The following is a 24,645-nucleotide window of genomic DNA, read 5'->3' as shown; positions in this document are numbered from 1 at the left end:
TGCCTGAGGAAGCTCCGTGTCGTCCTCCCCGCGAGGCTTGGCCCCTCACGAGGGTCTTGGGTCTGTGTTGATGAAGATGGGCCGTGCTGGGCCCCCCTTTGAGCCACGCCGCAGGCCGCAGGCAGGCAAGTCTGGGGACCCCCGTTCCCAGAACACCGACAGACGCGCGCCAGTGTAAGGGAATGGTGAAGAAAAAGGTTATTGGAACCACAGATACAACACAAACTCAGAATCAAGCTTTCTGTTCAAGGCGAAATGATATGACGAGGAAGATCAACATAAGATTAGCTCATCATCGAAAATTGTGCTCCGGGAAGAAGGACCAGGTAGCACAACTAAAATTTAGCATGATAATGATATATCCGATCAGGCTAGGAATGACTTGAAGGATTATTAAACTCATAAGCAATGAAAATTACTAAGAGTTATTGAATCAGAGTGCGGAATTGATTCACTTATCGGTGTTCTCGAGTGACTAATAACTCAGAAACCGGGGGAAAGCTAAAATCCTTGAGAAGCAATACTAGATGAAGACTCATAGGAAGCAACACAGTTCCTTGTTATTCTCGAGATACCGGAGGGTAATACTCGAAGGAAGGTCAAAATAGAGGTTGCGGAGATGCATTGATCTACAGAAGACAAGTGCTTTAACTTGTCTGAGAAATGGAACCAAAGGGGAACAATCATGGTCAGAACCACGGTTGCAAAGGACCAAACATAGATACTAGACGAACTTATAACAAGGGGATTATTATTATCATAAGAAGCTTCCATGATAAGTTCCACATCGGTTCCATGGGCATGAACACAAAGTTCAAGGTCGACTCCCACTTCATTAATGAATAACCTTTCATTCATTTCTCGCTTTCGATGAAGTTGTAGTGTAGAATTTTTTATCCGGCGTAACACTAATAGAGTATGACCCATAGAAATTTCCGGGTTCACACAAATTAGGGAAAGCATTAGTTCAACCCGTCGGGGCATCTTAGGAACATTTGCAAAACTTCAGAGGTAATTAACTCAAGATCAGAAGAAGAGCATGATAGACAAAAGTAGGGGATACAATTTACCAAAGGCATTATGTATCAGGGAAGAATTCACAAGGTGATTAAATATGAAGGACACTGTCGGATGGTAGTCCAACAAAGGATCTAATGACCCATAACAGAGCTGATGTGGGTATCAGTACCCAATTAGACGAAGAAAGAATGCAAGGAGATGAGATTATAGAAAGAACTGACTAATTCAAGCTCAAATGCAAAGGAATTATGATTTCCAAATCAAGGTATCAGAAGCAAACGCTTTGATAAAGGACAGATAAGTTGTATAGACTTAGGGGTACACTCGTCGGCAATTTGATTTGTCGAGAACTAGCTCATGTTCAAAATGACGTCTGAGCCGGAAAGATCATTTAAAAGGGTCAACTGATGATTGCGGGCATTCGCTCACATGTTGAATCAATAGGAACAAAATGACGGTGTCAAAGGATACTAATGAATATTGCTAGGCATATGGGAAGCATCCATAATGCAAGCAGACAAGGATTTGAAGAGGATTCTCGGAAGACCGAATAGTATTTCAGAGAATAATATTAAGCATACGAACAACTGGGGATGAACGGATACTCGATAAGTGCGAGGAGTTATCCGTAGGGGTATTCATGTGGTAAAGAACCGCAAGGCAGTAAGCTCAAAGGATTCTCAGGGCAACGAAGGGTATTTCGGGGCATCTTCTAATAACAAGGGCAACAGGGAATGATTGTATGAATGGCAAGTGTGTGTAGTTATCCATAAGGATATATTGGTGGTAGGGAATTGCAAAAGCGATGGGCATAAAGTCTCAAGAGAACATCGTAGAGTATCTTCAGAATCTTCTTGTGCAGCAGGCGATCATCTGTAACAGGGAGCTCTCTGGGAGGAATTAGTTATGAGAACCTAGAGTTAGAGTTAGCAAAATCATTTAACCCGAATAGAAGAGAGATCAGAGTCCCAGAGTAAAGATCGAGGAGTAAAAGATCATAATACCACCCAATGGTGACGTGGGCCCATAAGACACACATCCATGTTAGTAAAAGTTTTTTAGTCACTAGACTCAACTTCGGCCAAGGAGTTGGAAAGGGGCTACCTACAGGCAGTCGACTCTGATACCAACTTGTGACGCTCCCGATTCAATCATAAACTAATCATACATGCAAATGTTTACGATCACGATCAGGGACTCACGGGAAGATATCACAACACAACTATAGACACAAATTAAAATAATACAAGCTTTATATTACAAGCTAGGGGCCTCGAGGGCTCGAATACATAAGCTCGAATACACAAGAGTCAGTGGAATCAACAATATCTGAGTACAGACATAAGTTAGACAAGTCTGCCTTAAGAAGGCTAGCACAAAAGCAACAATGATCGAAAAGGCAAGGCCTCCTGCCTGGGAGCCTCCTAAATACTCCAGGTCGTCAGCGGTCGTCACGTAGTAGTAGGCACCCTCGGGGTAGTAGTAGTCATCAGTGGCATCGTCTGGCTCCTCGGATCCTTCATCTGGTCGCAACAACTGGGTATGGGGGAAAAAGAGGTAGCAAAGCAACCGTGAGTACTCATCCAAAGTACTCGCAAGACTTACATCAGTTCTAAACTAAATATGCATCTGTATCAAAGGAATGGGTTGTATCTGTGGACTAAACTGCAGAATGCCAGAAGAGAAGGGGAAAGCCTAGCCTATCAAAGACTAGCATCTTCAAGTAGCTCCAAGCATCTTGCAGCATCAGAGATAAGAGTGGCATATTATAATATTAGTAAGTATGTTGTAACATTGCCTAGAGATCACTTCCTCGACTCCCCGCGAGGAAATAATCCCGGAGCCATCATATCCATTACAAGCTTCAACATCCAGTATCTAGTTCTAGTTGTAGAGATCGGGATACAACTCCGAGCGTCCGTTACCGTGGACCCTTCAGGGGTGCACCAACTTACCCAACACGCTCGATCAACTCAGGCTGGACACACCATCAGGTCATGACCGGCCTCGGCCGATCAACACACTGCAGCCCTACCTAGGCTCGACAAAGAGGTCAGCACACCGGTCTAAATCCTAAGCGCGCATGGGTCTTGGGCCCATCGCCCTTTGCACTCCTGCATGTTGCGTACGCGGCCGGTGAGAAGACCTAGCTACCTCCATTAACAAGGCAGGTGCTTACGCAATCCTAAAGGAAATATGCCCTAGAGGCAATAATAAAGTTGTTATTTATATTTCCTTATATCATGATAAATGTTTACTATTCATGCTAGAATTGTATTAACCGGAAACTTAGTACATGTGTGAATACATAGACAAACAGAGTGTTCCTAGTATGCCTCTACTTGACTAGCTCATTAATCAAAGATGGTTAAGTTTCCTAGCCATGGACATGTGTTGTCATTTGATGAACGGGATCACATCATTAGAGAATGATGTGATGGACTAGACCCATCCGTTAGCTTAGCACTATGATCGTTTAGTTTATTGCTATTGCTTTCTTCATGACTTATACATGTTCCTATGACTATGAGATTATGCAACTCCCGAATACCGGAGGAACACCTTGTGTGCTATCAAACGTCACAACGTAACTGAGTGATTATAAAGATGCTCTACAGGTGTCTCATATGGTGTTTGTTGAGTTGGCACAGATCGAGATTAGGATTTGTCACTCCGTGTATCAGAGAGGTATCTCTGGGCCCTCTCGGTAATGCACATCACTATGAGCCTTGCAAGCAATGTGACTAATGAGTTAGTCATGGGATGATGCATTACGTAACGAGTAAAGAGACTTGCCAGTGACGAGCTTAAACTAGGTATGATGATACCGACGATCAAATCTTGGGCAAGTAATATACCGATGACAAAGGGAACAACGTATGTTGTTATGCGGTTTGACCGATAAAGATCTTTGTCGGTGTCAAAACCGGCGGATCTCGGGTAGGGGGCCCCGAACTGTGCGTCTAGGCCGGATGGTAACAGGAGGCAGGGGACACGATGTTTTACCCAGGTTCGGGCCCTCTTGATGGAGGTAAAACCCTACGTCCTGCTTGATTAATATTGATGATATGGGTAGTACAAGAGTAGATCTACCACGAGATCAGAGAGGCTAAACCCTAGAAGCTAGCCTATGGTATGATTGTATGTTGTGATTGTTGTCCTACGGACTAAAACCCTTCGGTTTATATAGACACCAGAGAGGGTTAGGGTTACACAAGGTCGGTTACAAAGGGGGAGATATCCATATCCGTATTGCCTAGCTTGCCTTCCACGCCAAGTAGAGTCCCATCCGGACACGAGACGAAGTCTTCAATCTTGTATCTGCATAGTCTAACAGTCCGGCCAATGGAGATAGTCCGGCTGTCCGGAGACCCCCTTATCCAGGACTCCCTCAGTAGCCCCTGAACCAGGCTTCAATGACGATGAGTCGGGCACGCGGTATTGTCTTCGGCATTGCAAGGCGGGTTCCTTCTCCGAATACATCACAGAAGAATTTGAATACGAGGATAGTGTCCGACCCTGCAAAATAAGTTCCACATTCCACCGTAGAGAGAATAATATTTTTGCAGATCTAATTTGCTGGCTTGTTTTGGCAGCATGACATTACGTCACGGCCCGGTGATTATTCGAATTGTTTCTTTTAACCAGCCCCGCACATAACGCGAGGCAGTTTTTCGACACGTCTTGTCAAAGCAGAGATCATGTCCCCTTATTACGGGATTCTCATCAATAAGGGTGTGGGTAACCCAACCGCGCCATCAATTGCGGCACTTGGGGGATAAGCGAGTTTTACCAGGCAAGTGGGGACGCTTAGTTTCGTCCGCCCATATAAAGGGATAAGGATTCACCTTTCTATCCATGCCTTCTTCCTCCTTTGCTCATCCGTTTTCGCACACTCGAGCTCTAGCGCCCAAGCCCGCACTTCCCACCTCGACCTTCTCCAATCATGTCCGGAGCGAGAGACAGGTGGATGGTCTCCTTCGTCATGGAGGGAGACATCAAGAAACCGAGGAGAGCCGTATACCTGCCCGACGACATCGCGCACCGGCTCCCAGATGAGGGGCAGCTCATCCCCACCCCCAGGCCCCATGAGAGGGTAGTATTCCTCACCCATTTCCTGCATGGACTGGGATTCCCTCTCCATCCCTTCATCCGGGGGCTCATGTTTTATTATGGCCTGGATTTCCACGATCTGGCCCCGAACTTCATCCTCAACATCTCGACATTTATCGTCGTGTGCGAGGCCTTCCTCCGCATCAAGCCCCACTTCGGCTTATGACTGAAGACCTTCAATGTCAAGCTGAAGGTGGTGGGCGGCCGCCAGGCGGAGTGCGGAGGCGCCATGGTGGGCAAGATGCCCAACGTAACATGGCTCGAGGGCTCCTTTGTGGAAACCATAAAGGGGTGGCAATCGGGGTGGTTCTATATCACCGAGCCGCGCGACCCTGCATGGGTAGTGGCCCCCGAGTTCCGATCTGGTATCCCGACGCGGCTCACCTCCTGGAAAGAGAAGGGCCTGTCCTGGGGTAGTTTGAAAGAGCTGACCGGACTCCAAACATGTATTCAAAACATGGTGGACAAGAAGCTCAAGCTTGTCAACATAGTCCAAGTCATGCTCATCCGCCGGATACTCCCGTACCAACAACGGGAGTTCAATCCGGCGCAGCACCGAACTCTGAACAGGCTCTTCGACACAACTCATGAAGACGCCTGGAGGGTGCTGTTCAAAAGTGCCGAGGTCCCCCCCTATTACTGAGGATTGCGGATTCAGCGTGAAGCGCCAAGCCAGTGCGGTAAGCTGCTTTACCTTTCACAGGATACTTATTATTTTTATATAGATTGGCACGATGCGGGATCTAAACTCCCGTACCTTTGACAGGACTGGCAGAAGATGGCCGGACAGATCGACTATCCGGCTCCTTTGCCCGAAGGCCCCGCAGACGCTCTTCTGGCGAAGATGTTGACTCCGACCCCTTATACGGTGCCGGAGAAGACCAAGAAGGCCAAGGGAACCCGAAAGAGTTCCCGACGCTAGGCGTCGTCGGACTCTCCGTCCGATGACTCTGCATCGCACTCTTCCCCCGAAGACGAGGAAGAAGAAGAAGAAGATGCTCCCCCACCGACTGGGGGAGACAAGAAAAGGAAGGCTGCCCCAACCGGGGAGGCCGGAGGGTCGAAGAAGGGAAGGACTCTCCTTCCGGACGGTTCCACCACCGCCGATGAAGGCGAAGACGAGTGGTTGCCCAGGGTCAAGCCCCCGGGGAGATCGTAAGTATTCAGATACCAGAATAACTCATAGGATTCCTTTGTCACACTGCTTTCCCTAACGCCAAACGCAATGATGCAGGCTGCCACGAGCCAGTATCGATGTATCATCGGACGGCTCCTTGGGCCTGTCAGACATGGATAGCGATCCAGTCCCGATCGCCACCTCCCCTCATCCTGCCGACGACGCCGGGGTGTTGTCTCAAGAGGCACCGGATCGAGGGGAGACAGTCCCAGAGGCGCCTCAAGGCGACCTTCCGGACTCCGGGAGCCGAGGGGACGGAGCCCCCAAGAGCTCCGAGTTCGGCCCTCAGCCGAACACCGCGCCAGACCATCCAGCGGTTCCGAGCTCGGGCAGGTGGCCTCCTTCTAAGAGGGGAAAGACGCCTATGCCGGTGACCTCTGTCCATCCAGAGGCACCGGACAATCTGCTGGAAGCGCTTTGCAGCGCTTCCATCAACGAGGAGCACCGCACTATCATGAGTGCGGTGATCCAGAAGGTTCAGTCCGCCAAGAGCGGATTGACTGAAGCCTGTGCCAGCCTTCTAACAGGCTTCAAGGTAAGTGTTTTAAAATGTAGTAGAAATATTACTGCATGGACAGTAGCCCCTGATGCTTTGTTCGGTGTTCACAAAGAAAAGCCGAACAGAGGATCAAATAATATCGCAGGAGTCTAATATAAGTATGTCAATATGCATATGCAGGCTTCGCTGCTGGCGTCCGCCGCACTAACTACGGAGGTCGCCGTACTGAAGCAGGACCTCGAGGGGTCCAGGAAGGAGCTCAGCCTTGCCAAGAGGCAACTCGAGGAGAACAAGGGTAAGTAATACCCTGTCTTGTGTATATATAAAAGAGGACGCGATTGCAAAATGATAGGATCATCGTATGTTTGCCAGGGGCCACGACCGAGGTGGCGACCTTGAAGCAAGCGCTGACCAAGGCCGAAGATACAGCGGCCAAGGAGAGCACCGAGCGAGAGAAGCACGAGGCTCGGGTGGGCGAGGTGCAGCAAGAGCTCCAGGCTCTTGTGGTGAAGCACGAGGCGTTGGAGCTTGACTCCAAGACGTGGGAGTCTGAGCTTGCCACGGCCCTCGAGAGTGTAAAAAGTGTCAAGGCCAAAGCCCAAAAGGCCCTCCAAGAGATCAACGCGAGGAAGAAGATAGCGGCGGGTAAGGCTTTCTATATGCAAAGCAAGCATGTAAAAGTAAATTACCGATTACTTACCCAGATCCGGAGCTCTTCAGGAGCATTCGCAGATTTGCCCCGCAGTGTGTCCGATGCCGCACAATTTTACCAGGCCGAGGATGGAAGCTTGACGGAGAAGCTGTCCTGGTCTCAGTATACTGGGACCGAACAGCCGATGACTATGAGCGACCAGCTGAAGCAACTGGTCGAGCTGCACAAGGCGGCCGAACAGGCCATGAAGGGCTTTATAGTCCGGATGTGGCCTGGCGACTCTCTTCCCAACAGCTACTTTCGCCTGGTGAGGCGGCTTGTGGATGCCTGCCCATGGCTGGAGGTCGTCAAGCAATCTGTCTGCATTGAAGGTGCACGCCGAGCTTTCGCCCGTGTGAAATTGCAGTGGGTCAAGCTAGATGTCGTGAAGCTAATCAAGGAGGGGCCGCCAGAGGGCAAGGAGCACCGCCACCCCGAGATGTACTACGAGGGTGTTCTGCCGGGTGCCCGTCTCATCGTGACGAGTGTTCAAAAGATGTAATATTTGAGTAAACTTGCTCGTTTTATCCTGTATTTATGAAAACTTGTTTCATATGCGCTATGCAACGCTTGTTTGAATCTAAAATATTACCTTCTGTTTGGATGTTTATCCAATCTGAGAGATGGCTAGTCCTCGGCTTCTGCCCCCATGCCACGAGTGCTGGGGTGTTCGGGATAAACCTGAGCACTCTTGTCCCATATTTGGCTTCGAGGGAGGTGCTCAGCACAACGAACAAGGCAACCGGACTAATAATGCTTTATCACTCTCACTTAGCCATAGAATTCTATAATTTTAAATTTCGGCGAAGCCCCTGGTATTCGGAAGGCCGAATTCGGGGCACGATACATGCCTGTAAGACGGACAGGGACGGCCCCTCGCCCTGAGCGGCATAAGTCTTTAGGGACTCGAAAAAACTCGCCGAACAGCGACCAGTCTCTCGCCTTATCATGACAGTCAGTTTTAGCTTTCTCTACCGAGGTGCTAAGCCCGGCAGAACCGGGGCACAATCGCAGTAGTTCTCCTAGCACTACCTTGGCCGATAGAGCAGAACGTAAGGTACCAAAACATAGGAGCTGGGCAAACCCAACATTTGACCAAAGACATGATTCGGAGCTGATGCATATAATGCTATAAGTTCGGGGTGCCGCACTTGTGAAAGTGTTCGGACTTTTCACACCGCATTGTGGGGTACATAAGCCCCTGGTGTATTGGCCGTACCAGAGTGTATGGTTGCAAGGCATCATTAATGAACACACACACACACACACACACACACACACACATATATATATATATAGAGTAGCACTATTCTGATCCCAGGATCAGAATAGTTATTTGGATCACAGCCCCCCTATATAGGCGCGATGAGTTGTTCCCGAGATTCCTTCACCGAAACCAGGAACTGCCCAAACATTGTGGCAAAAAAAAGAAACTACCCCCACCTCCCGCATCTTCATGAGAGAATTCCTTATTTGACACTACCTTAAAATGTGGTTCCCTATTTGGCCCTGAAGAAAATTTTCTTCCTTGTTTGACACATGCACTAATTTTTTTTCCCAATATGACACTCTAGTGCATTTTGTTCACTAACGGTGTTAAAGACAGATGTGAAAATACCTTTTTACCCCTGGTGCATAAAGTGAGCAAAAATCTGTACATTACAATATATACACTTATGTTACATATTTGGTCATGTTAAATGACCAATTGAGACCCCATAACTTGGACAATGATCTGATTTCAATCCAAAAAATTGTCCTCTCATTTTAATTCAAAAAATGAAAATTTGGCAAAACCTCCCCTGTAATTTGATCCCATATCTCACACAATTCACATATATATGTACATATATACACACAATATGCATCACAACATGAACAACAAACAGAAGTAGCCATGTTCACACATACATCACATTTATGTTCACATTCACCACATACATCAGTACTAGTTGGCATGCATCACATACTGTTTCACATATGAGGTCAGGTCCACAAGTACATCACATGAGCAGCACAAAAGGACATCCAAAAGTAACCATGACATTAAGGAAAACATGAGAATCACAAACTGAGCCGCCTTTTGCTTCTTGTGCTCATTGAAGGGCTTGCAGAGTTAAATTTTTTCCTTCTTGTGCACATTGCTGGGCTGTCTTGTGGCACCATAGGAATCTTTTCAGTGCACTCCTTACTCTTGCCCCTAACCTTCACAGGAACATTTGTTTCATCGCCGTGCGTAGGAAACTCAATGGAAATTGGCTCCGGATGTTTTGAGCCGGTTCTTGATCTGCACTTAGGCATGTAAGGCAGCAGTAGTTTTTAGCAATTGAAAACAAACAAATATTCATAACATGTCAACTAAAAAGAGAAACAATACCTCTTCGATCGAACCGATTCAGATTTCCCCCCTTTTCCCTTTTTGTTTGTATTCTTCAAGCTTTTGCTATGGTGAGAAGAAAGCAATAAGAATACAGAACAAATTTTAATTTAACTAAATCTCAAAATCTGAACTAGTTGTAATCACCTTTTTGATGCTCCAGCACTAGAGTTAGCATGTTTCCCCCTTTTTTTGGTTGTAGTTTCCAAGCTTTTGCTATTATGGTGAGCAGAAAGGTACTTACAATTCAAACATTGTTTTCATGTATTTATGAGCACAAGTGTAAAATTACGAACCTTGGGGGAAAACACATTCTTGTTGGTACTCCATCTTCGCAAGGCACAATGGATAACTCAGCTGTTTTGGTTGTCTTTGTCCTTTTCTTTGGTGGTTCTCTACACACAAGAGATAGGAAAGTATTGAACATGTATAGTTGGAAGAATAATGCAAAAATGAGTAAATCTATACTACTCCCTCCGTTCCAAATTACTCGTCACAAAAATGGATGTATCTAGAACTAAAATACATCTAGATACATCCATACCCGCGACAAGTAATTCGGAATGGAGGGAGTACCTCACAGCCATCATTGCAGCAATGTCCTCTGGATTTCCCTTCTTACATTTGTGCCAATGATGCCCATATTCCTTACAAATAGGCAATAAGTGTTGACCACTTTTCCTTTTCTTCTCACCGCAACCTTTGTACCTCTCAGTTTTACGCCTACCAGCCGTGGCCTTCAATAGTGGTGGATGCATGAAGAATCCATGGTCAGATTTAGGCCATTGGGTCTTGTCCGGCATAGCTGGAATTAGTTGGGCATAAGCTTCTCTATATTTGTCAATGGAGAAATACAAGTCCACATAGTGTCGTATGTGTGCATTGCTAAGTGACGTGATGAATGCAAGAGCATGTTTGCAAGGATGGCCAGAAACTTGCCATTGTCGACAAGAACATGTCCCCTCTTGCAAGTTGACCACAAACCTAAAGCCACTACCACCTAATGCAGTTACTTCAGCCACTTCTTCTGAGCTTTCTACCACCTCCAAGTTTAATTCCCTGGTCATTGCATTCAGCTTCTTAATTATGTGGGGCAGAATCAAACCATCTAACTCCTTTGCTACTTTTCTCCTTCGGTTCCACAATATCATAATCAATTGTCTCGCCTTATCAAAGAGGTCATCCAAGTTCAAGGACTTGTGGTGCTTAATCCAATTGTTAAAGCTCTCGGCCAGGTTGTTGGTTACGTAGTCTACCTTGCATATAGTTGAGAATTGACTCCTAGACCACAACCTATTGTGCCACTTCCTTATATATGCAGTTGCAGCTGGCTTTGTTGTCTCCATAGCAACCCAATGTTTGTCAAATAAATATGGGTTCCGTGAGTAAGCAGCAGCCTAAAGGTGGTCATCAAACACCTTCCCATGGAACTTCTTCTTGAAGTTGGTCACCAAGTGAAACATGCATTCCCTATGTTCCGCCTCTGGGAACACTTCTTTCACCCCTGTCATTACTGCTTGACCAGCATCGGTGCATATGCCAACCCATTTGGTGATCCTATGGCCTGTCTTAGCAATTGCATGAACCAAATCCAATTCTCGTTAGTTTCAGAATCAAAGACTCCAAAACTAACCGGATACATCCAATTATGGCCATCAACGGCGGTAGCACTAGCCAGCTGCCCCTTGAACCTGCCCGTCAAGAATGTGCTATCTATTGCCAAATATGGTCTGCAACCACTAAGGAACCCCTCTATGCAAGGTTTCATAGCAACAAAAATTCTTCTAAACTTGATTTTACCATTTATTGTGTGATGATCAATTTGGACTATGATACCGGGGCAACAACTTTCAACTTGTGCCTTAAACCTATACAAATTGTCAAAGCTGATATCCCAATCACCATATAGTTGCTTTAAGGCTAGCAACTTACCCATATATACTCTCTTGTAGTTGATTTTGACCTTGTGGTGTTCTTTAAGCTTCTTTCGCAATTCCTTTGCTCCTAGAGTTGCATCTTCAATGAGCCAGTCCTTCACCTTCTCACATATCCAGTACTTAGTTGCATTCTTCACCTTCTTTTTCCTTCTTGCACTAGAGCAATCATGACCAAAAGGTTTTTTTTCACCTACAAAAGAAGAATATAATTAGTTAGCTAAAAACTCTCAAACAATCATGCAAGAAATGTTTACAAACGAGCAAAGTTAGAGAGTTACCACTACGATACACAAATCATCCGTTGTAGAAGCATGTATCCTCCATGGACAATTATCTTCATCTCTTCTTTTACAATAGCCCCTGAACCTACATGGTGCAATCTTCTCTATGTTATACTCAAATTCATGTTTGATAGCATGCTGAGAAAGGGCCAACTTAAACTCCTTCATATTGGGATATATGAAACCTTCAGTCATAGGAGGGTCATCCTTATCATACTCTATATTTGGGGCATGATTTACCTCATGCAACTCCTCATCCTCCTCTACTTCAGTCTCGTCCTCGCTCTCATCCTTACTCTCATCCTCACTCCCATCCTCACTCTCATCCTCACTCTCACCATTAGCAACATAGTCTTGGTCCTTTTCTTTATCAGGAAAAAGAACCATATTTAGAGCTTTAGGTTCTTCCTTCAAATACATATTCTCTTCATCAATCCCAACATGTTCATTCTCCGGTATTGGGTTGCGAAGATAACTATCATCATCTTGGTCTATGTTGTTCTTAGGTTGGATATGCACATCACTATAATACTCAATGGTAGGCTCATATGGTTCAGAGGGTTCCCAATATACAATGAACATCTGCACCATCTTTGACTTAACATGTTTCTCAAACATATACATCAACTCTTGGTCTGATTTTATTTCTGGAAACGTTTTCAGAACTTCATCATAGTAGTGAACATGCGCAACTTCCAAATAACGTGGCTGGTACTGCACTATAATTGATTCAACCAAATCTTCATAATTTGTCAAGTCGGAATCAATAACCTTCTCGAAATAAAAGCACATGGGCTCTTTTCTAGCTTTTTTTGGGTTGCCAAGCAATCTAATTTTCAGTATATAACAAGAATTTGGATCCATCCTGTACATAAAAGAGAAACTTATGCATGAACATTGCTACTGGATATGGGTCAACCTGCTCCTCCTTCTAATCCTGCATTTGAAGAGAAATTGTGGAAGGAACTCACCCTTCTAAGTCTGCAGCCGCACCATGGCCCAAGCCTGCATCCACGCCCAACCTTGCAGCATCGCCATGGCCTGCACCGCCCGCAACATCGCCATGGCCTGCGCCCGCAGCTGAGCTCATCGGCAAGTGCTGCATAGCCGCGCCATGGCCGCCAGCAGCGGACCTCACCGACGAGCCATCCCCAGCCCCGCCTTGGCCACCGTCCGCCGTGCCTGGGTCGCCGTCCGCCGCGGTGCTTGCTCCGGCGCCCGCAGTCGTGCTTGATCCTCCGCCCGCAGCCACCCCTTGAGCCATGGCCCCTCAGCTCACGCCGCCGCCGCCGCTGTACGAGCCTGCAACCCGCTGCCGCCGCCGCTAGGGTTGGGGGTGGGGAATCGAAGAAACAGAGAGACGAGAGGATGGCCAGATCGGGATCGGGCTTGTGGGCTAGCGACTCTGGTCAAAACTTTTTGTGGGCTAGCTACTAACACGGGGGTATTTTGGTCCATCCAAAAACAATTTAACGGAACGGTGTAACAAAGCGGACGGCGATGTCACGTAAGGAAGAATATTTAGACTACATGTTAAATAGGGAAAAAACAGTTCTTCATGGTCAAATAAGGAACCACATTTTAAGATAGTGTCAAATAAGGAATTCTCTCCATCTTTATCCCCAAGCCCGATCCACCTCTATCGCCGCACCAGGCCACACACCCACCACACTCCATCGCCCCGTGCCGCCATCCACCTGGCCACCGCCGCCCCCGCGCCGCCATCCACCTGGCCGCCGCCGCCCCCGTGCCGCCATCCACCTGGCCGCCGCCGCCCCCACGTCGACGTCCAACCGCGCTGCCGCTGGAGTCCGGACCACCAACTACGCCGCCGCCGGAGTCCCGACCTTCAAGCGCGCCGCCGCCGAGCCCAGACCACCAATGGCGGCGCCGCCGGAGACCCAACCTCCAACCTCAACGCCACCAGGCCCCGATAACAAAAGCGTGCCATCACCACCCCCACGACCCGCGTCGCCGGCGCCCCTCCTCCGCGGCCGGCGCTCTCCCAACCCGTGGTCGACACCCATCCTCTTTTGCGGCCAGCGCCCTCCCTCCCCGCGGCCGGCGCGCTCCTTCCCCGCGGCTGACGGGCCTCCAGCTCTGTGGCCGGCGCAGTCCCTCCTCGCTGCAGCTTGCCCCTCCTCCATGGATGGCCTGCACCGGCTGCCGGAACTTGTTGAGGTGGTACCCTTAACCCTCGACCTTCAATTACAGGTCACCAACGACGCTACAAAGAGAAAGGTCAGCATCTGGCCCTCTTTCAGTTTGTTGATTCTCTGAAGTTTTTAAAGTTGATTATAACCGTGTATATTTTGCAGGGCCCTGCGAAGTTCAGTTTTTTTATTTTCTGAAGTTTAGTTTGTTGATTTTCTGAAGAAATAGGTTCCTTCACTTGCACTCCTCTAACTAGTCCTGTGTGGTGATCTCCTCGACTCCTAGGTTCGGCACAAACTGAGAATTGTAAGCATCTTCTGAGTTTATAATGCTTGAAATTGCAGTACGTGATTATATAACATTTTAGGTGGAATTGGTCAATGTTGTTCCCTGTAGTTGTATAGTGTCCAGATCAATCGTCGATTCCTATTCTCTAAGTGATTTTGATGTCTGAAGTTCAACTGTATATGCAGGAGCAAAAAACTGTTGTTTTTGGTTCATTAGTTTCAGTTTCACAGGTTGGTTTTCTTCTCATTTTATCTCCAAAAATTAATCAACAAGGATCGACGGCAGTCCAGGATCTGCGAAGACGAGGGATGCTGTTTTTGGTTTGCTTTTGTGAATCAGCATCACCGCATTACACACCACACCGCCCACCAGCAGTACGTGTCTCTCACCATCGTCCTTCTCTCTTTCTCCTTTCTCTCTCACTCTCTCACGCAGGACACGGCGCTGCCATGGCGGCCCCGAGGACGATGAGAGCCATGCAGTATGACAAGTACGGCGATGGAGCTGAAGGCCTCAAGGTACATGCTCGTCGCCATAACGAGCTGTCTCCAAACAGACTTGACATGCGTCGTGTAAGGTTCAATGACCGAAAGGTGAGGTTCAGACGCTGCCGCAATCCGTGCGACGTATGGCTCGGAGAACTTCTTGCATTCCTACTAGAGTGAAACCGTTGGTGCTCAGGATCAGACTTCGGTGGTTCAACCATGCATACAACGAGATGAAAAGGTTGCTATGATATTACTATATGCATCAGCGTCACCTGCCAGAAGTGATCTGCAAACTCTTGAGACTTGGCCACACATGGCTGGATGGCATCCTTGCAAGCTCTGTAGGCTGTGACGATCCTGGCAGCTACCGGCTTAGTGCTGTTCTTCAGTGAGTTGAAATGAAATTTGGCAACAGGCAACAATTTCTTCATGAAGCAAGAGATGGCGTGTCAGAGTGTTTCACAAAAAGGCGAGGACGAGTGTTGGTTGAGAACATTAGCCTACATTTTTTGTTGCCTGCAAGTGTGGTTTCACCTGTCTTTGTGCATGTGGCAAAGTCTCAGCAACCTGTGCCCTTGACTTTGTAAGACAGTGGTGGTTGCATTTATAAATACTAGCAAGGAACACTTGATATTTAACTAAGAATTCATATGAAACAAACCTTCTCCATTAGAGCATCAAGTACATGTTTCCCATGGAGATGCCATTTGGCAGATGCTAGTTCCTGCAAATGCACCAAAGAAACCTAAATCGAAGTCTCGAAAGCTGCATAAAGTTCCATACCACATGATGAATCCACATATACCTGACAATGTACAGAGCGCGATGCGAACCAATACGGAAGCCACATGCCATGAACCTGAAAATGAGCCGTCATGTGTTAAGTTCTCTGCATATCACTGACTTCTAAGCAAAAATATTGTACTTCTAGTTACGCATACATTTGCCAACTCCTGAACCTTCAATTTTGCTTGTCTTTGCACCCCAGACAGTTTATCCTGAACATGAAGCATTTTTTAGTTGTAAAACACTCAGTTTTTTCTCGTTGATACAGAATAAAATCAGGAAGTTCAATTTTAGAAAGGGAAGTAGTTCGAAAATTATTACAATACTCAGATTATTCCCATACAAAAGAACAAAACAAAAAGTCCAATGGTATATCACTTGCCCCGTTCCGATAAATCATGCAAATATATAACAGAGCATTTTATTTTCACATTTTCGAAAAACAACGAGAAGTCCAAATTAAAAAAATAAGAAGTTCAAATCTAAAAACTCGGATTTTACTTTCTACTAAACAAATAAAATCAAGAAGTTTAAACAAAATAACGAAGTACTTCGATGTATATGGAAAACTCAAATTATTTCCTATTATAGAAAACAAAATTATGAAGTTCATTTAAAAAAATATTTGATGCTTATTTAAAAACATATTTTTTCTAAAAAAAGGTTGAGAAGTTCAAATTAAAATAACAGAGAAGACCGAATTATGTAAAAAATTAAAAAAATTCTCGTTAATAAAAATAAAAAGAAGAAGTTCAAATTAAAAAAGGAACAACTAAAAAAGTTTTAAAAGATTTCCCCCCGCCATAGAAAAAACTAGAAGTTCAAACTAAAACAGCGAAGTGCTCAATGTTTATTTAAAAATATAGGATTTTACCTTTTTTATAAAACTCACATATATTCGTTGTTATTAAAGAATCAGCCATGAAGTTCAAAACTAAAACAGTGAAGTTCGTTGTTTGTTTGAAAAATCACAAAGAAATCTTTACTCAAAAAATGCAAGCTGTGAAGTTTAGATAAAAAATAACACACAAGTTCAAAGTGAAAACAACCAGCGATTCAACTACTACATTGAGTGTTTTTCATATACGAAAAAGGAATAAAAAGGCAAAGTTAAAAAGACATTTGCTAAAAGTTTACGTGGTGGGCAAGGAAGTTCAAAACCTCTTATGAAGGAGGTCCGTGTATTTACTTGTGCAAACACACACACACACACACACACAAAATATGTTAGTTTTTATGTTTTAACAAAATCCTCTTTATCCATTACAAATTGGAAAACAAAAATTCTCTACATGAAAAAAGTTTCTCCTATTCAACAACTTTCCGAGGGTATATTATATACTATGTTCCAAAAATAAATGGTAAAAACAAATTGGCATATGTTGTTCGGAAAGAAAAGTTTACCCGTATTGGAAAAAATTGCGTCTTTTCAACAAGTTTCTAATGATTTACCATTTGTGGAACTCTGAGGAACGGGTGAGGGATAACATACAAAAAATATGTGGCCAAAGTTCAATATGAAAACAACGAGAAGTTCAACTACTATGCAGAATGCGTTTCGGAATAGGAGTGGGCAATTACAAACAGAAAAAGGGGACAGAAGTTCAAGGTGAAAACAACGAGCAGTTCAATTACTACACGGCATGCGTTTCAGCAGAGAATAAAAGAATACTAAACTAAAAGCCTAAAAGGTTTGTTGCAAGAAGTTCACGTGCTCCTCCCGGTGAAGTTCAAGATCTCTATTGCGAGACGTCCAACCTTCAAATACATGTTAAAACCAAAGGAAAAATGATGTTGTTTTTGCCATTTTTAATACTGCTCTCAAACGGCAACGAACTTGTGACGGTTGTCTTGATGAAAAATTTATTTGCTCGAAGTTCAAGTGACCTGCCCGGGAAAATTCAAAAAGGATTTTCCCCATCACTAACAAATAAAACTAAGAAGTTTAAATTTAAAAAATGGTGAAGTTTGATGTCTATAAAAATGCAGATTTTCTCATAATTTTGTCGTTAATAATGAAAAAACTAAGAAGTTCAGTTCGAAAATATCCAAGAATTTGTACAATGTTTATTGCAAAATTAGGATTTTTTCCGTTACAAATGAATAACACCAAGAAGTCCGAATTGAAAAAACCAAGAAGTTCAATTTTAAAAAATACAATAGTTCCATGTATATGAAAAAAATTAGATTTTCCAAGATAATAAATAATAAACCAAGAAGTTCAATTTCAAAAAATGAAGCAATTCAATATTTATCACAAAAACTTATTTTTTACCGTTGCTAACGAATAAACCAAGAAGTTTAGTTCGAAATAACGAAGAAGTTGTATAATGTTTATTACAAAACTAAGATTTTTCCCCTATAAAAATCGAATACAATTCTTTACTCAAAATATAAATAGGTGAAGTTCAAATTGAAATAACAAAGAAGTTCAGAGTATATTAAAACCTAGGATTTACCTCTTCAAAAAATAAAAAACACAACACCATTTTTTGCACTTTCAAAAACAACTCATAAACAGAAAAAATGGTTGCTAGAAGTTCAAGTGCTCGACGAGGAAAAGATCAAAAAATTCTTGTGAGAGAAGTTCATCGTGTATTTAGATGTCCAAAATATGTAAAAAAAATGTTGTTTTTGGTGTTATAAAATAATTCTCTCAAACCAGAGAGAAATTCAAAGTGATAACAACCGGAAGTTGACGTACTACATGGTGTGTATTTCATATAAGAAAAATACAATAAAGTGAAATAGAGTGAAGTTCAAACAGACATGCCCTAGAAGTTCAACTACTTCATGCAGTGCAAAAAACAACATGTCAAAAACAGAGTGAGGGTCAAACAAACATGCCTGAGAAGTTCAACTACTTCACGCAGTGCGTTTCCATTCGCAATGAAGGAATAAATCATGATCTCGTCATTTCTCTAATTTACTTCAAAACAACAGGAATATCATTTATGTAAATTCAAGTCCTCGGTCGGAGAAAGTTAAAAAATATATTGTGAGAGAGGTTTGTACAAAGAGAATATCATTTGTGTAACACTGACAAAATAGATGGGAAAATTAAAAACGGAAATACGTCACAGAAGTTCAACGTGAAAACAGCATGAAGTTCGACTACTATAGTGAATGAAATTGAGATGAAAAACTTTTAAAATTGTCGCGAGTATGAAAGAACGATCAACACGGTAAAGTTGCGTGTTTACAACAGCTTTCCATCGGTATATCACTTGCTCAATTCCGGTGAGTGGATGGAGAGCTACGAGCAGTGGATGGAGAGCTACGGGCAAAAAAAGCACATGAAAAACAGAGTGAAGTTCAAGTAGACATGCCGAGAAGTTCAGGTTCTTCACGCGATGCATTTTCGAAGAATCTGTTTCGCGATAAAGGCAGAACGAACGATCTCGCCATTTTTGAAATTACTTGAAAACGTCAAGGAATCACAGAAAACCATCAACATGAAAAAGTTTCGAATTTTCCGTAGCTTTTTAGTGGTATATTATTAGCCCCATTCCGGTAAAGTTTGTAGAAATTATTGCAAAAATATGTTTTTAGCCATTTTTAAAACTGACATAAAACCGTAATAAATTAGGAGAAACAATATATAGAAAAAAGTTTCGCATTTCTTCAAGCTTTCCAACGCCATCTCATTTGCTGCATTTGGACGTACGGTTAAAAAATTAGCTCGAAAATACGAACTCGGTGGAACTTGTACCGTTTTCTAAATTACTTTTAAACCGTTCAAAATTAGACAAAACTTTTAACATGAAAAAGTAGCGCATTTTCATAAGCTTTCGAACGCCATATTATTGGCCTCAATTGGATTAGCCGTTTAGAAATGGCATCGAAAATACAAACTCGGGTGTTCCATTTGCGAAATTCTACGATTTTCTGAATTACTCTTTAACTGTAGGGAATTAGAGAAAACTTTCAACATGTGGAAGGAGCGGTTTTTCAGCAGCTTTCCAACGCCATATTATTTGCCTAATTCCGATAAACGGTTTAAAAATGCGATCGAAAATACGATTCACGTTTTTTGTATGAAGAAAAAATGGTTTTCAAAAACTGCTCTTAAACCGCTTACATTTTGCCAAAAATTTAACTTGGGTCATGATACTGATGTCCATAGCTTTCCAACGGTATATCGCAAGCCCCATTTGGACACATTTTAGCTGAAGTTCAACCTAGTACTCGGGGAAAGTCAGGCACGTTACCTCGGGAAGTTCATGTTGTGATCAGAATATTATTCTGATCCCGTGATCAGAATAGTGTTTATGTATATATATATATAAAACAAGAATGCAATAATAGTCGTAATGTCATGCATTGTTTATTAAAAAATTGCCTTAAAGCAGAGTGATACAAATAGTGCGATAAGCAAAGGGCAAGCTGAGGAATGATGTTAAATTGAATATTTCACTCGTTACTGTAATCAACTTGGGAATTCCGTGGTATGACGTAGCTGTCTGCCTCCTTAGTTGTTGCATCATGCGTTCGGCAATAGTGCTGCCGGGCAGTATTTCTAGAGATTAAGGTCCTGAAAGAAAAAGAAAAATAACCAAACGGGAAGCCCCTAGTGCGGTTTAGGCCACGTCTTGGGGCGTGCCGCAGTTGTGCCCCCTCCCCACCTGTGCCCATGGTATTTTTAATGCGTAATTATGTACGCGCGACACGAGTTTCGCCGCTGGGCTGGGATTGGGGTGGCCGCCGTATTGCTACGCGAGCTCAGATCGCACCAGGCGGTCTATTTGCCGATTGCCCCGAGCGCGCTTGAAGGTGTCCGGGCTGTGAAGCGCCGAACTGGTTGATTGCCTTGAGAGGCTGCTTTGTGTATCTGCTGCGAGGGCTGCGGTGTGCTCCTCTGTTCAAAGAGAGCTCTCTATGTTTCCATTGACTGTAATAACTCCGCAGGTCCTGGCATCTTGAGCTTGAGGTATGCATAATGCGGTACCGAATTGAATCTAGCAAATGCGGTTCGCCCGAGCAGCGCGTGATAACCACTGCGGAACGGGACTATATCAAAGATTAACTCTTTGCTTCGGAAGTTATCCGGGGATCCGAAGACCACTTCCAGTGTAATTGAGCCTGTGCAATGGGCCTCTACACCTGGAATGACGCCCTTAAAGGTCGTTTTGGTGGGTTTGATCCTTGAGGGGTCTATACCCATTTTGCGCATTGTGTCCTGATAAAGCAGGTTCAGGCTGCTGCCGCCGTCCATAAGGACTCGAGTGAGGTGAAATCTGTCGATGATTGGGTCTAGGATCAGTGCGGCGAATCCGCCATGACGGATACTAGTGGGGTGGTCCCTGCGATCGAAGGTGATCGGACAGGAGGACCAAGGGTTGAACTTTGGGGCGACTGGCTCCAACGCATATACGTCCCTGAGCGCACGCTTCCGCTCCCTCTTGGGGATGTGGGTTGCGTATATCATGTTCACTGTCCGCACTTGCGGGGGAAACCTCTTCTGTCCTCCAGTGTGCGGCTGCTGGGGCTCCTCCTCGTCATCGCTATGCGGCCCCTTGTCCTTGTTTTCGGCAATTAACTTGCTGGCCTGCTTGAACACCCAACAATCCCTGTTGGTGTGATTGGCTGGCTTGTCTGGGGTGCCGTGTATTTGACACGAGCAATCGAGTATACGGTCCAAGATGGACGGACCCAGCGTACTTTGTTTGAATGGCTTTTTCCGCTGACTGGGTTTAGAGCCTTTGAATCTGGCATTGACTGTCGTATCCTCAGTATTTTCGCTGTTAATGCGGCGCTTATGCTTGTTGCGACGTGACCTTCTATTGCCGTCCTTGGTATCTGAGGTACCATTGTTCTTTGATATGTTATTACTGCGAGCCAGCCAGCTGTCTTCTCCCGCACAAAAGCGGGTCATGAGCGTCGTGAGAGCTGCCATAGATTTCGGCTTTTCCTGACCAAGGTGCCGGGCTAGCCACTCGTCTCGGATGTTATGCTTGAAAGCCGCTAAGGCCTCCGCATCCAGACAGTTGACGATTTGATTTTTCTTTGTAAGGAACCGAGTCCAGAATTGCCTGTCCGACTCTTCTGGATGCTGAATTATGTGGCTCAAATCATCGGCGTCTGGTGGTCGCACATAAGTGCCCTGAAAGTTGTCGAGGAATGCGGCTTCCAGATCTTCCCAACAGCTAATGGAGTCCGCTGGCAAGCTGTTAAGCCAATGCCGCGCTGGTCCTTTGAGCTTTAGTGGGAGGTATTTGATGGCGTGTAAGTCATCGCCGCGGGCCATGTGGATGTGGAGGAGGAAGTCCTCAATCCATACTGCGGGATCTGTTGTGCCGTCGTATGATTCAATATTTACAGGTTTGAAACCTTCTGGGAATTAATGTTCCATTACTTCGTCTGTGAAGCATAAGGGGTGTGCGGCGCCTCTGTATTGGGCTATATCGCGACGCAGATCGAATGGGTCTTGCCCGCTGTGTTCGGCCCGGCCGGATTTGCTTTTACTGTATCCGGCATGCCGTTTGTCGTCTCGCAGAGTGGTGCGCCCTCGTGATCCGTAGATCGATCTTGAATGCTTTGCTTTGTCCTCCAGTATGTCTCGCAGGTCTAGCGTATCTCCCCATTCCTTTTTATTTGAATGGCGTTGGGGTGGAGGCTGAGCTTTTGGCTGGAATGCCTATCGCGGCCACGAGGTGGCCGATCAGTTGTATCATACGCTTCTTCCTCCAGTCGGGGTAGTAACCTGCGCCTTGGGTAACTCTCGGAGGGGCGCTCGAGTTTATATTCCTCGGCCGTGAGGACTTCAGTCCATTTGTCAGCTAGCAGATCTTGATCAGCTTGAAGCTGCTGCCGCTTTTTCTTCAGGCTATTTGCCGTGGCCATAAGCCGGCGCTTGAAGCGCTCTTGTTCGACGGGATCCTCTGGGACGGCGAATTCATCGTCGCCGAGGCTTGCCTCGTCTTCGGAGGGGGGGATGTAATTGTCATCCTCCTCCTCTCCGTCTGCCGCTCTCTTAGGAGAGCTGGCTCCTTCATCCTCCTACTCTAAATCTTGCTGGAGGGGATTGTTGTTGTATTCAGCACTATCCGGAGTGTTATTATCTCTTGTGCCGGTATCACCACTTTTGCTTTGGCGGGACTTAGAGAGGCGTCGCTGACATCGGCGTTTGGGTTGCTTCTTGGAGGGGTCATCCTCCACTATCCCGTCGCCATTGCCTTCTTTGCGTGTATCCACCATGTATATGTCATATGACGAGGTGGCTTTCCCGTGCCCTATAGGTGCTGGTTCATGTTCGTCTCCTATATCGTCGTCCATACCGTCGATGTCTTCGGAGTCGAAGTCGAGCATGTCGGTTAAATCATCGACAATGGCTACGAAGTGGGTGGTGGGTGGGCGTCGAATTTCTTCGTCGTCCGCATCCAATCCTATTGGCCATAATCCGGCCAGGGCTCTCCTGACAAAGAGAGAGACCTTAGTGAATTCAGAATGTCGCCGAAGGGCGAGTGCTGAAAGATATCCGCGGCGGTGAATTCCATGATCGGCGCCCAATCGGATTCGATTGGCAGGGGCGCGGATGGTTCGGAGTCCGGAAAAGAGTCCGGCACCTTGGAGTCACGGGCTACGCAGAGGGTTATGCTGGTGTTCGGCTCGATCGCCGTTGAGACTGCAGCCCCTGAGGCAGTGTCTAACCACCCGTCCTCGACTGGCACGGTTGGCTCTGAGCTAAGGGTCGGAGCTGATGTGGGCACAGTCTCTGGGGTACTGTTTGGCGGCAAAGCTAGGTCATACCCATCGCGACAGTGCGGCGCGCCTGGCTATGGCTCGAATCCGTCGAAGATCAAGTCTCCGCGGATGTCGGCCGTGTAGTTCAAACTTCCAAATCTGACCTGATGGCCAGGGGCGTAGCTTTCAATCTGCTCCAGATGGCCAAGCGAATTAGCCCGCAGTGCAAAGCCGCTGAATACGAAGATCTGTCCGGGGAGAAAAGTCTCACCCTGGACCGCATCGCTATCGACGATAGTAGGAGCCATCAAGCCTAACGGCGACGACACAGAGGAACTCTCAATGAAAGCACCAATGTCGGTGTCAAAACCGGCGAATCTCGGGTAGGGGGTCCCGATCTGTGCGTCTAGGCCGGATGGTAACAGGAGGCAGAGGACACGATGTTTTACCCAGGTTCGGGCCCTCTTGATGGAGGTAAAACCCTACGTCCTGCTTGATTAATATTGAAGATATGGGTAGTAGAAGAGTAGATCTACCATGAGATCAGAGAGGCTAAACCCTAGAAGCTAGCCTATGGTATGATTGTATGTTGTGATTGTTGTCCTACGGACTAAAACCCTTCGGTTCATATAGACACCGGAGAGGGTTAGGGTTACACAAGGTCGGTTACAAAGGGGAGATATCCATATCCGTATTGCCTAGCTTGCCTTCCACGCCAAGTAGAGTCCCATCCGGACACAAGACGAAGTCTTCAATCTTGTATCTTCATAGTCTAACAGTCCGACCAATGGAGATAGTCCGGCTGTCCGGAGACCCCCTTATCCAGGACTCCCTCAATCTTCGTAGAATATGTAGGAACCAATATGAGCATCCAGGTTCCGCTAGTGGTTATTGACCGGAGATGTGTCTCGGTCATGTCTACATAGTTCTTGAACCCTAGGGTCCGCACGCTTAACGTTCGATGATGATATGTATTATGAGTTATGTGATTTGATGTGCCGAAGGTTGTTCGGTGTCTTGGCTGTGATCGCGGACATGACAAGCAGTCTCGAAATAGTCGAGACATAAAGATTCATATATTGGAAGGCTGCATTCGGACACCAGAATGGTTCAGGCCGTTTTGGATAAGTTTTGGAGTACCGGGGGTTACC

General features: G+C 45.6%; 2 protein-coding genes across 2 annotated transcripts; one reads left to right on the top strand and one right to left on the bottom strand.

Annotated features, from left to right (window-relative positions):
- Window positions 1-9,428: 9,428 nt before the first annotated feature.
- LOC119297171 lies at window positions 9,429-10,277 on the bottom strand. Its single transcript, XM_037575058.1, has 4 exons — window positions 10,174-10,277; window positions 10,025-10,093; window positions 9,878-9,943; window positions 9,429-9,787 (listed from the first exon to the last, which is right to left on the bottom strand). The coding sequence occupies exons 1-4, from the start codon at window positions 10,188-10,190 to the stop codon at window positions 9,565-9,567; spliced, it is 375 nt and encodes a 124-aa protein (XP_037430955.1). The 5' UTR covers window positions 10,191-10,277; the 3' UTR covers window positions 9,429-9,564.
- Window positions 10,278-13,738: 3,461 nt separating this feature from the next.
- On the top strand, window positions 13,739-15,663 carry LOC119300818 (vegetative cell wall protein gp1-like). The gene is made up of 2 exons (XM_037577705.1): window positions 13,739-14,336; window positions 14,414-15,663. Exons 1-2 carry the CDS (start codon window positions 13,977-13,979, stop codon window positions 14,444-14,446), a joined length of 393 nt encoding a protein of 130 aa, XP_037433602.1. The 5' UTR covers window positions 13,739-13,976; the 3' UTR covers window positions 14,447-15,663.
- The last annotated feature ends 8,982 nt before the right edge of the window (window positions 15,664-24,645 follow it).

Source organism: Triticum dicoccoides, chromosome 5A, assembly GCF_002162155.2.
Source record: "Triticum dicoccoides isolate Atlit2015 ecotype Zavitan chromosome 5A, WEW_v2.0, whole genome shotgun sequence".
Classification (NCBI taxonomy): Eukaryota; Viridiplantae; Streptophyta; class Magnoliopsida; order Poales; family Poaceae; genus Triticum; species Triticum dicoccoides.
The sequence above is the reverse complement of the archived record's forward strand: the minus strand, read 5'-3'. Positions and strand labels throughout refer to the sequence as shown.

Coding starts and splice junctions, on each gene's coding strand:
- LOC119297171 (XM_037575058.1), bottom strand. Junction 9,944..10,024: donor AGTGCTGGAGCATCAAAAAG/GTGATTACAACT, acceptor TTCTCACCATAG/CAAAAGCTTGAAGAATACAA. Junction 9,788..9,877: donor GAATCGGTTCGATCGAAGAG/GTATTGTTTCTC, acceptor GCCTAAGTGCAG/ATCAAGAACCGGCTCAAAAC.
- LOC119300818 (XM_037577705.1), top strand. CDS start 13,977: ATGGCGGCGCCGCCGGAGACCCAACCTCCAACCTCAACGCCACCAGGC. Junction 14,337..14,413: donor ACGACGCTACAAAGAGAAAG/GTCAGCATCTGG, acceptor TATATTTTGCAG/GGCCCTGCGAAGTTCAGTTT.